This window comes from Rhinichthys klamathensis, unplaced genomic scaffold, assembly GCF_029890125.1.
Source record: "Rhinichthys klamathensis goyatoka isolate OS25496 unplaced genomic scaffold, OSU_Roscu_1.1 h1tg000645l_1, whole genome shotgun sequence".
NCBI lineage: Eukaryota > Metazoa > Chordata > Actinopteri > Cypriniformes > Leuciscidae > Rhinichthys > Rhinichthys klamathensis.
In genome coordinates, this window is record NW_026607091.1 from 255,866 (window position 1) to 269,238 (window position 13,373).

Sequence of the window (13,373 nt, forward strand, 5' to 3'; positions counted from 1 at the left end):
ATTTGACACACAATTGCTACTTAAATGGTATATAACTGTAAAATTTCCTGAGCTATGATAGTTACTTTTTTAAATTTTATTTAGTAATTTTTATAGTAGCTAAATATATGGTAATGTATATTATTATTACTACATGCATGTTTATATTGCTCTGGGGTCTCTGCCTGTTTACACCATCCTGGAAAAAGTTTATACTCATGAGAGGGAATCAGTGAAGCTCATTTCTAATTTGAGTGCTGCAGTAAATCGAACCGTATGACTGAGACGTCTCTGTTTTGTAAGAAATCAAACAGTTCTGCTTTCCTCACATTCACAGTCACTGTCACACACACACAACCTCAAAAATATTCAACTTTTTGCTTCAGATATATACACAACTAAAAAGACAGACAGACTGTCATACGCCTTATCTGCTCTGTGTTGTATCTCTGGGGAGGTCGCTGAGCTTGTTGTTGTGTTGGGTTTTCACGCCTGAGGAGAGCTGGAAGCCGCTGAACTGCGCTTGACAAGGTCAGGTCTTGTCTCCTCTTGTACACTATGCTGTGCATATACCTTAGTCTGCATTGAGGAAAGACAATGTCAAGCTGGAATGACACCTAAGGATTTTTAAAGGCTGAAGCCACTGCATTGTTATAGCAACAATGTTGTTGTTACTTTGCATCTTTGCAAAGGCAAGAACCACTATTACTATTATCTTAGGGTTAGGGATTTGAACACACTTTTAACCTAAGTATTGAACTTCAGCACATAACGGTTTCACACATTTGAGCTACTGACCCCTCATTATGTGGTTTCTTGTGGAGTGTGATATTACCTTTCACATACTTACATTGAAGGCGGCACCCCAGTCACATATCATTAACATTTACATTTATTCACTTAGCAGACGCTTTTATCCAAAGCGACTTACAAATGAGAACAATAGAAGCAGTTAAACTAACAGTAGGACAACAATATGCAAGTGCTGTGACCCTTCTCAGTTTAATCTAACGCAGTACATGTAATTTATTTATTTTTTTATTTTATAAATAGAATAGAAGAGAAAGTGTTAGTATTACTGGATCAAGTGCTGCCGAAAAAGATGCGTTTTTTTTATCAAAATTTCATAAAGAGGTGGGATTTTAGTTGCCAGAAATCCACAACCAGGAACAACCTAGCAACACCCTAGTAACTTTATAACAACATGTTAAAAACAACTCAAAACACCTATAGCAACAACCTGGCAACCACCGTTACTATTGCATGATAATCACAACAAAATGTAATCATGGTTGTCTCATTCTTTGTCAAATTTATCCAGGATTTCATGATTTAGCATTGGCAGCATTTAACTCTTTCCCCGCCAGCATTTTCTTTTCTTTGTTTAAGTTACCAGCCAGCATTTTTGATGCTGGCTGGCAACTTTAAAAGGAATTAAAATATCACACCAAGGCAATTCAAAGTGCTTTGCATAGAAAATAAGCACAAAATAAAAGCAAGGGAAATTAAAACAGCTATAAAATGATACAGTTATAAAATGAATTAGAGTAAAATGAATATAAAGTAGTAAAACGATGATACATAGAATAAAAAGATGATACATAGAATAAACTTCTCATCTGGCAAAACACCGGTGTATCTTATTTTGCATACTCTTACACTGCCTTCTGCCTTTATTCGGCGCACCTAAGAATTCCATTGGACGTCAATATCCAGTCGATCCAGTCCGCACCCCACAGAACCTCGAGTTTAATTGACACATCAAACTCACTAGTCTACTCCACCACAGACCCAGGTCATCAGCATTGTTTCATCTTTCAATTTCCCCAATTAAGTGGTTAATGTTTTTCTCTTACCCAATTCTCAGTGCCATTTGAGTTCAGTTTAGAATCAAAAGGAAGAATACAGTGCAGTCAGTCGGACATACAGTGGATACAGTTATACAGATAATTAAAAGAGATAAACTGGCAAAACACTGGTGTATCATATTTTGTACAGCTGCTTGTTATACTGTGAGATTATCCCATGTGGATTGTACTGTGTCTGTGGTGATCTTTCCATGCGCCTAAAACATCTATTTGACGTCTCCAATAGACCCGATTTTTCCCTAAAAAAGTGTCATGCACGAGACTCTGCAAAAGACGAGAGCAAAGTCGTCTGTCTAGCGCACTTAAATAGAAAAACAATGGAAAAGTGCAATGGAAAAATGCGCTTTGTGTGAATCGGCCCTTAGTTGCATTAGAAAAAAGCAGCATTTTGAACAAGAAGCTGAGGAAAATCACGTTTCTTGTCAAAGACTACATCCAGATCAGATTCAGAACAATGAGCAAAACATAGATGGAGTAGACCGAGTCCATTAACCTTTCCTGGCTCGACATTTCATTCGGTAACGTTAGGCAGTTTTGTTTAATGTTTGATGATTGTGTTATTTTAAATTTGGATAAGTAAGCTTCTATCGCTTGTTTTTGCTTCTTCTTCGGCTGTGTTTTCATCCGGAGATTCTGTACTCTTTCCTGCCACTAACACCAATTATCTAAGCATCACGATTACTGCTGGTAAAAACACAAAATGCCACAAGTATCGCTACAATTTTTGAGAAAAGATACAACAAATTCGGTCATTTTAGGCCACAAAAATGAGAAGTCTCGCAAAATCCGGGTGGAAAAGAAAACAAACATTGTCCTAATAAAATGTATAATAACCATTAGATGTATTGCTGTGGTGATCTACAGATGCTGTCTATATGAAGAATTTAGTGCACTGTCAAGATAGAATATCACACAACTATCCAGTATCCGAGATACTGGATAAGCAACAAAAAATAAAACATCAAAATACATACAAGCAGTTATGACCAAGATCGGTCAGCTAGGCTAATGTCTGAGCTTGTGCTTTCCTTGTACCTTCTACGTTTAATCTACTCTTAAAAGTTCTTACTCTTAAAAGACAACTGCTCACATCAGCGACGACAGCGGCTCAAATGAAAGTAGCTTTAGTGAAACACTGACACTGCCTTTCAAGCCACTGCAAAAACAAACACAGGGGAATTCAGGAAAATCTTCTTAAGAACACAATCACAGTCAGTCTAAAACAATAATGTTTTCTGCAAATTACCAAAGAAGTGAAAGATGCATGAAAAGAGATATCAAGGACTTTCTGGGCCAGACCTTTTCATCAGACACTGTGTTTGGCAATAAACACACCCAGGTGAAGAAGTGTTTTCACCAGCTTGCACAAGAGAAGCTGATGATGAGTCATAGCCCACCTCCGAAAGCGGCCTTTGTGCGAACCTCATGTAATGTCATGTGTTCTGTACAAGGAACTTTAAAATATGGTTACATAGCTCAGTAAGAGCGAGAGACTGAGATTATAAAAGTGAGCATAACAATTAAATCACCATGACATCAAAATTGACTTATTTTTTATGGAATATTGCAATATTTCTTATAAATGATTTATCCATGCACATCATTTTGTTTTTATTTCACGTGCCCTAGTAATCTATAATCAAAATAGCTTCCTTTCTCTTGTCTTCTCTGATGACGTGTTTCTAGGCGTGAGGGCGGGGCAACCTGTCACTCGCATGATATCGACCAATTGCAAACCACAACCATTCATTCAATTCCCAATGGACAAAATCAAGTCCGAGAACATGCTTCATTCAGATATACGTCCCAATAGAGAAGAAAAGATCATCACAACATCTGTTTCATATTGACTGGTTCACATACTGGTTTGTGTGCTGGAGATCATCTAAGAAATTAGGACTCATATATAGATGATAATATATAAAAGTATTGTATAAAGTATTTCTCTGGCGCTCTGTCTAGCACACCGCAAAATGTTCGGCTTTCACCCAAATGGCCTTTCACCCAATTGGTTCATTTTCATCTCATTTTTCAAGGGCAAGAAGATCGCGCAAGCTGAGAAGACACTTTTAATGTGTAAATAGGTGTGAAGTGATGTGGTGCATCGTATCTAAATTTAAGACTCTTTTAATGAACTTGATGATAATCTTATGGGACAAATCAGATCTCAGTCATGATTATATATGTCTCCCTGCGCTGTCTTTGTTCAACCCTTGAAGCATTCTTTGACATATCGAGCAGAGTTTAAAAGGTTAACACACCTCTGAGAGCTGTGGGCAAGAGAACTACACGCTGAGCTAGTTGTGTAGACAAATAGTCCTTTGATGCAAGACGTCCACTAAAGTGGTCAGACCTTAAAGGTAAAATCAGATCAGGGTGTTACAATCAAACCATAAGTGATATCCATAATTCTAAGACATATGTCATTGTATGTCATTGTGTGCGTCAACATAAATGAATATATATAAATAAATATATAATATAATATAATATAATAATCAGCAAGGATTAAATTGATCAAGTGTCAGAAAAGACATTTTTAAAGGGTTAGTTCACCCCAAAATGAAAATTCTGTCAGAAATTACTCACGCTCAAGTTGTTCCAACCCTGTAAGACTTTCGTTCATCTTCGGGACACAAGTTAAGATATTTTTGATTAAATCTGAGAGCTGGATCACTCCTCCATAGGCTTCTTAAGGGATCGAAACTGGCCGGCCCAGAAACGTTATTAAAGACATCGTTAAAATAGTCCGAGTGAATACAGTGGCTCAATCTTAAGTTTATCAAGTGCCGATAATACTTTTTGTGCGCAAAAAACAAACAAAAATAATGACTTTATTCTACGTGAGATTTCACGTAGTGTAACTGCGCAAAGCTTCTTTGTTGCACGTCACACGTAGGCTCACTATTGGCCGACGCTGGTCATGTGTGTGATGCGTGTGACGTACAACCTAGAAGCGTTGCGCAGTTTCACTACGTGAAATCTCGAGGGCCACAGAGATGGAAATGAATAGTTGAATAAAGTCGTTATTTTTGTTTGTTTTTTGCGCACAAAAAGTATTCTCGTCGCTTGATAAACTTAAGATTGAGCCACTGTAGTCACTCGGACTATTGTAACGATGTCTTCAATAACGTTTCTGGGCCAGTCAGTTTCGATCCCTTAAGAAACCTATGGAGGAGTGATCCAGCTCTCAGATTTAATCAAAAATATCTTAATTTGTGTCCCGAAGATGAACAAAAGTCTTACGGGGTGGAACAACATGAGCGTGAGTAATTACTGATCGAATTTTCATTTTGGGGTGAACTATCCCTTTAATGTTAAAGATTATTTCTATTTCAATTAAATGTTTTTAATATTTTTATTCATCAAAGAAAAATATGTATCAAGCTGTTTTCAATACTGATGATAATAAGAAATGTTTCTTTAGCAGAAAATCATCATAGTAGAACGATTTCTGAAAAAATCATGTCACTGGAATAATGATGCAGCAAATTCAGCTTTGATTACAGGAATATATTTCTAAAGAAGTAAATGATTGAATTAGTAATATATTCATAATATATATATTATATAATATATACACAGTATATACATATATATGTACAGTATACTTTTATTTAAGTAGGTGCTTTCGCACTAGGACTAGGTAGTTATAGGAACTCAGTTTTAGGAACTAGTCACCAGGGTGGTCTGCAGAGACCTACATTTCCCCCTAGGGCCATTTTCATGGTTGCATTCGCAGCACCAGTAGAAACTCTGAAGTGACATAAGCCGGTCGACAGCTGGAGGATGGAGGACGCGGTGATCGGTTGATCGGCCTGAACTTCAGCGGCGGTCCATCTATCGCTGTTTTCCATGTTCATGGAGTTAGTTTGTGTAGTAATATGTAAACTGCGTGTTTACATGCCGTTTTAAAAATGGCAGATGCCAATGTTTTGTATGGCATGTGTTCGGCCAATCAACGTACACTTAGTCACTGGTCGTTCCTATTGTGCTGGGTTATACCATAGACAGTATAAGAAGTGGACAGAGCCATCTCATTGGAACTCAGTTGAGACAGTTGAAGCCCATTTTTAGCGATTTTTGAGCACTTCCGTTCCTGACGCGCAGACTCAAACCGACTCAAACTAAGCTTGATGACGTGAGCAACCTGTCTGACAGACGTTAATCTTCTAGTAGCTGTGCGTGAAAACTGCCAACGTTAATCTTGCAGAGACGGGGAACTTGAGCAAAGAGTTCTTTGGCGTGAGTGAGCAGGAGTAAGTATTCTGTTGCTTTTATGGACTCATTATCTATGGGCTTCTCCCTTGACGGGACGTCCCCCCGATTGCCTGCGAGCTTCTCCTCCTGTCTGTACGGTAACTTCTGTACAGCGCGACAGAGAGTCGAGTGGTTATGACGCAATCGTTAGCCTATTTTTACTAAATCGGTTTCTACGGGGCCATAATGTAACATAGAAGGTAATGGAGCCCTTTATACATTGTCGTGTTTCTTTAGAAATAAATAATGGATAAATGGAGTCTTTAAACGCCTCAGATGTAAAGTTATTCGCTGTCAAAGTGACGCCAAAATGAATGGGAGTCAATGGAAATGCTAACGCAAGTGAAGTTCTGCTACAACATGGCGGCACCCGGCCGGCTTCAACTTCCGGTCGATGGATTACCCCCTTGGGTTATACTATAACTCTACTCTAAAGTAGATGCTAATTTAGGGTTTGTTCACACTTGTAGTTCGGTTTGCTTGGTACGGACCAAACGAAAAAACATTTAGTCCTTGTCCGCTTAGCGTTCACATTGGCATTTTAACACCGAACCGAAAGATACTGAACCTAAAGGCATTTGTTCAAAACCTGATTGGTCGGCTTTTATTACGTATATTTTGAAAAACAGTGAGAAAAAAACAGGTATGCTTAAGCATTCTGTCCATTTAAGGGTCGCATCTTGTGACTTCATGTCCCGTTTTTGGTTTGTTTACATGTCTTTGGTCCGTGTTCATATATCATTCGCACCGCATCAGAGATTTTTTGGAAGTGGACAGAGACCCATCTTTTAAGGGGTCTCGGTCTGCTTGTTTGGTGAGCACCAGGGTTTGGATGGCAGCGTTCACACTTGTTCAAATGAACCACACAAACAAAGCAACCGCACCAGAGTTCGTTTTAATCCAACCAAACCTGCCAAGTGTGAACACACCCTTAGTACCCCAAAAGGCGTTCTTATAACTAAAATCATTTAAGGTTCCTGCGGACCGAACACGCCTATAGGTGTGAACCTACAGAGCCATTTTGTGAAATGGAAAGTTTCATTGGATGTTAAAGATTCTTCATGGAACCATCAATGGCAGTAAAGAACCTTTATTTTTAAGAGTGTGGAATGATGAAACGCAATGACAGATTTTCTAATGAAGAAGGAAAGTGCTAAAACAGCATCATCACAAACCGAAGTGTTAACAGGCATCTGTGAGCGGTGTGAACTGCCACATTGTTAAATCGTGATGCAGCAGTCTTCTCTAGGCATGATGTGCACTCGAGAGAATGGTCACATATCGTTCAGACATTTAAAGAATGAATGTTTAGCTCAGGAACAGAATGATGCATCACCCACAGTAGCTACTCTCAGAAAAGCACTGGTAAAGCATGCCAGACTCACTCGATTACTCCCTCTCTCTCTATTTCAGTCTCTCTCTCGCTCTCTTACAGCTCGCATATCTTTCTTAGCTCCATCAGTCTTCCCTGTGCTCCTGTAATACAGACATTTTAATGCAAACGTAATTCATTAAATGGATTATTTTTAAGATAAACATTAAAGTGTCACTCAAAGCAACCCTTTCTCTATATAACTGCGGAGCATCTGAGCAATATTAATCTAGAAGTGCATCTCCTCTGTATTTAAAGGCCTAAAAATACCTGCACTCAACAGTGAACAGTCTCTTGTAAAAATGCGCTGCTCCCACACTGGCAGAGTAGAAGTACCTGCATATGTAATGTTACATCAGATTTTTTCATCACTAAAAAGAGTACGGTTAACTTGACTCTTGGTCTTATTGATTGGTAGCACAGCCATGATGAAACAGTGGTCCGTACAGAATAATCCAATAAACCTAAAGGTGACACTGTGGGGGATTCAAAGAAGTTATCTTCATCACAATAGATTTTAAGTTCAGATTGAAAAAGATCAACTGCCATTTTCTCCTAATCTTTCCCAAGACAGAACAGGATTGATTGGTCATTGTGCATTATTTCCAGTCCAAAAAGACACTTGGCATCATACATACACTGTATATATATATTTATGTCTGCACACACACACATACATAAATACTTTTGTAATTCTTATTCTCAGTGATTATCACTACAGTTTTGCAGTAAAAATGTATATATAAATTTGTGATTAGCTCTATAATCTCTACACAAATTCATAATGACCTCAGTCCCCTTTCAAATTTATATGAATCGGAATCGCAGAGAGTAGGTACTTATTTTACATAAGTAATAACTTCAAACGCATTAAAACTTGTTATTGTGGATGTGGCATTAGATTAACATCATGCACAGAAATGATTACAGTCAAATCAATTCACCTTCATTTATATAGCGCTTTTAACAATATAGATTGTTTCAAATCAGCTTTACAGTGATAATAGGAAATTAAAATAACAGATTGTTTTGGTTTACAGCAGCTCTAGAATAAAGTTATTGTCCAGCTATTAAACTATTAAAGACAAAATCACTGTGTAAAAATGATTGGTTGGTTAAACTTAAAAAGTAAGTAGCCTAACCTGGTTGCCTTAACATTTTTATTTCATAAACATTTGAGTTAAATGTAGGGTAGGCAATGTTTTTCATAAACACTTTTTATTATAATACAATGATAGGATGCCCTACCTGCCAGTCAACCCATGTGTTTGCACACCTCCGCGCACCTGCTCGCGCAAATGTGTTTCATGACAGAGCAGAGTTGTAGACAGACAGTCACCAAGCGCCGCAAACAAACAGCAGCCACTTTTTACAGTTCCTCCTGAACCAAAACTACGAGCTTATTCTTTGAGAAATGAGGTAATTTAACGCCGTCTCTCGTGTCGCTTTGCAGACTCTGCTGTACTCGTTCATGTTTTTTGAAGGAAGCGTGGCTTTGGAGACGCTCTGAAGGAAGGCTGGAATCTTATGCTTTTAAAGCTAGCTTGCTATTGCTAGCCTCTCTGAAATTGCCTACCCTACCTTTAATACAAAACACAAGATTAGTTTATTCAACAGAAACTGAAATATGTTATCTGAACAACATGACAACAAATCACGGAAATAATTTCTACAGTGCCGTGACAGACAGCACTCAGTCAACGCTCTCATTTAAACTGCTTATCAGAGTGAATGACAGAGACAGAAACATCATGCGATTATTTCGTTCTAAATAATGACCCGGCAGCTGATTATGACACATAGGGGCTGTTTACAACACCGTTTTCAATTAAAAACTGAAAACTTTTTATGCATTTTGGCTGTTCATTTGCACAACAACTACGTTTAGGGGGCCTGAAAACACAAACTTTTGAAAACGAGTTTCAAAGTGCAAGTTTTTGAAAACGATACTCGTATCGTCTCAAACTACAAAAAGCGAAGTTATGAAAACGGTGACATCATGTATATGCGTATTACGTGTTCAGTCTACAGGCGTGTAGTGTTTCTTTACAAAGTGACATCGCTAACTGCTGGCCTGGCATCAATAACAGCGTTTCTACTCGTTTTCGCAGATCCTTGTGAACGGCGATCGTTTTGACAACGTTTGACGTCTGTTTGCGAAAAACGCAATGGAAAAACCTTTCCGTTTTACTTTTTAGTACATCGTTGTCATGTAAACGTACCCTTAGAGTCAAGAAATTTGTTTTTTTATGTCAATTTGAATTATATAAGTAACAAATTTATAGAATCATGTGCTGTTATTCGTATTGTTTTATTAGAAAACAAAAAAGGCATGGTTTAAAATAGGGCAAATTAAACATTGCTAATCTAGACAGTTACATTAATAGTATGATATATAGTTAAAATTATTTGAGGGTTTAGGTGTAGAACCTATCTGAATGTATTGTTCCTGCCTACCCTAATACACACACACACACACACAAAAAAAAGAAATATTTTTTTAATCATACCCTCATTGGGGGCTGGGCACTCCCAATATTGAAATCCTAGAATCGTCCCTGCTATAGAGATAAATATAATTTATGAAATATTCAGCAGAATTAAAGCAAAACAACAACTGCTTACTGTTGCATATACATTTTTCAATACTATATAATTATGTTGTACATCACAGTAATGAGAATTGGGAGCAGAAATGTGGTTAACTGTTTTAAAAATAATGTCAATGCACAAAAACTTCGGGCTTAATTTTACTTAGCTTCTATTTATTATAGTACAGTCTTGTATTTCTTTCCTCTGAATTTAGAGTGTAATATGACCCAGACATTCACCCATTCTATGATGACAATGAATAGACACAAGCTATTTCAGACCACACTAAAATACTCCAAATCACAGACTCTGTGAGATGTGCTTTATGTACAGCATCAAGAAACATGACGGCTGGGACTACATCAGTTTCTTCTGGAGACACCATTGACCTGCTCTGTTGAATGCAGTGAATGCGCAGTCTCAGTGCGGAACGAAGGTATCAGACACTGTTGGCAATGTTGCCAAAGCAGCAAAAAAAAAAATGCATCTCATTTCATCAGGTCTTCCATAGCAAACCTGTATTAAGCTAACAGAGATTGCACACGGAAGGATGTGCACGAGACAAAAGACAACGCGGATCCTCCCACAATGAAAAAAAAGGATCTAAATCTTTTTGTCTGCTCATTTTGAATTGTAGCATAAGCCACAGTTGGGTACATAATCTCTACACTGTCTGCTATGCTGTTTTGTCTCTCGTTCTCTCAACGTCTCGTTATAGCAACTATAACACAGGTCCGTAGGGAAATATCACTATGGTATCCAGATGCATTTCAACGGGATACAGACAAGAGCATCAAATGCGGCGTAATTTGATTGATCTCAATCGTGCAGCACACAACATTCAAATGAAAGTGGGGGCTATTAGCGCAGATTATGGAACCACTTTCACCTCCATCGCGCGTGGAAATGAAAAGCGCTTATTCTAATGGCATCTCCAGACAATATATGCATCATCTTACCTGCGCTGTGCGAGAGATCAATGCCAGACTCGCTGAGGATGTTCGGGTCACTTTGAGATCTGCCTCTGTGCAGAAGACATTTGTCTATTCCGTCCGATGAAGCCATGAGGACCTAGAAATATGATATTGAAATCCCTTTCTGAGGCAGTCAAACCCGACGGTGAGGCGAGTGTGTCTCGGTCTAAGAGCATCCAGCAGCAGGCATGCTGAATTAGAACCCTTTACAGTCACTGTGTGTGTGTGTGTGTGTGTGTGTGTGTGTGCATGAGGGAGGGAGACCGAGTGTGTCTGTCATAAGGGCTGGGGTATGTGTGTGTGTGTGTGTGTACGCGCGCGCGCAGATGCCACCTTTATCCACTCCACAATGACCCACTGACAAGCGAGCATCCGTTCTGAATCACAGGATGCTAGCGCATGACGTTTTTACAGTGCTTTCATAAAATAATTCATTCATTTGGGCTTTTTATAAACAGTAGACCTTAGCCTAGTGTTTCGTTCGGAACGAATCGGTGTTTTTGAACGGAACGACTCTTTTAAAGTCCCCTTGAAATCAAAATTGACAGGCTAATTCTTGTTTTTGTTTTTTAAGGAACATTGCATTGCTTATTATTATTTATCCGTGCACATCATTATTATTATTCTTTTAATTCATGTGTCTTTAACTTACCCCCTATCATGCACGCAGTGACATCTCTTCTCTGATGAAGAGGGCGGGACAACAACCTGTCACTCAGAGCAAACCACAAAGATCAAATCAATTCCCAAAGGACAAAATCAAAATCCCACCCTACATGTTTTCTTGTTCGAGAAGTTTCACTGGTATACATGCACTAAAAGACTATTGCAAAGTCTATTTCATGACGACTTTAAAATGCACTATAACATGAGAACATGGGAGGGATTCATGTGAAGGGTCATCAAAGGGTTAGTTCGCCCAAAAATGAAAATTCTGTAATTAATTACTCACCCTCATGTCGTTCTAAACCCGTAAGACTTTCGTTCATCTTCGGAACACAAATTAAGATCTTTTTGATGAAATCTGAAAGATTTCTGTCCCTCCATAGACAGCTACGCTGAACAGATTTAGGTTTTTATTCACATATAAACATTCATCAACTCGCACATCAGTTGTGGTTAGCGGAAGCTCAAGCATGTTTGGGCTTAAAAACCAATGAGATTCATTCTCGTGTTACGCAGCACGTTTGAGTTTCAGCAAGAACCAATGAGGTTCATTCTCGTGTTACGCAGCACGTTTGAGCTTCTGCAAGAACCAATGAGGTTCATTCTCGTGTTACGCAGCACGTTTGAGCTTCTGCAAAAACCAATGAGGTTCATTCTCGTGTTACGCAGCACGTTTGAGCTTCTGCAAGAACCAATGAGGTTCATTCTCGTGTTACGCAGCACGTTTGAGCTTCTGCAAGAACCAATGAGGTTCATTCTCATGTTACGCAGCACGTTTGAGCTTCAGCAAGAACCAATGAGGTTCATTCTTGTGTTACGCAGCACGTTTGAGCTTCAGCAAGAACCAATGAGGTTCATTCTCGTGTTACGCAGCACGTTTGAGCTTCTGCAAGAACCAATGAGGTTCATTCTCGTGTTACGCAGCACGTTTGAGCTTCAGCAAGAACCAATGAGGTTCATTCTCGTGTTACGCAGCACGTTTGAGCTTCAGCAAGAACCAATGAGGTTCGTTCTTGTGTTACGCAGCACGTTTGAGCTTCAGCAAGAACCAATGAAGTTCATTCTCATGTTACGCAGCACATTTGAGCTTCAGCAACCAATGAGGTTCATTCTCGTGTTACGCAGCACGTTTGAGCTTCAGCAACCAATGAGGTTCATTCTCGTGTTACGCAGCACGTTTGAGCTTCTGCAAAAACCAATGAGGTTCATTCTCGTGTTACGCAGCACGTTTGAGCTTCTGCAAGAACCAATGAGGTTCATTCTCGTGTTACGCAGCACGTTTGAGCTTCCGCAAGAACCACTGAGGTTCATTCTCGTGTTACGCAGCACGTTTGAGCTTCAGCAAGAACCAATGAGGTTCATTCTTGTGTTACGCAGCACGTTTGAGCTTCAGCAAGAACCAATGAGGTTCATTCTTGTGTTACGCAGCACGTTTGAGCTTCAGCAAGAACCAATGAGGTTCATTCTCGTGTTACGCAGCACGTTTGAGCTTCAGCAAGAACCAATGAGGTTCATTCTTGTGTTACGCAGCACGTTTGAGCTTCAGCAAGAACCAATGAGGTTCATTCTCGTGTTACGCAGCACGTTTGAGCTTCAGCAAGAACCAATGAGGTTCATTCTCATGTTACGCAGCACGCTTGAGCTTCTGCAGGAACCAATGAG

At 39.1% G+C, this 13,373-nt stretch overlaps 1 protein-coding gene across 1 annotated transcript in view; it reads right to left on the reverse strand.

Moving 5' to 3' along the window:
• The window catches only part of phactr3a (phosphatase and actin regulator 3a), a 45,034-nt gene extending 33,685 nt beyond the window's left edge, over positions 1–11,349 (reverse strand). The window contains exon 1 of the mRNA XM_056241479.1: positions 11,031–11,349. Coding sequence (XP_056097454.1) covers positions 11,031–11,136 — 106 coding nt within the window. The 5' untranslated portion in view covers positions 11,137–11,349. The remainder of the gene's footprint in view (positions 1–11,030) is intronic.
• Between the last annotated feature and the right edge of the window lie 2,024 nt (positions 11,350–13,373).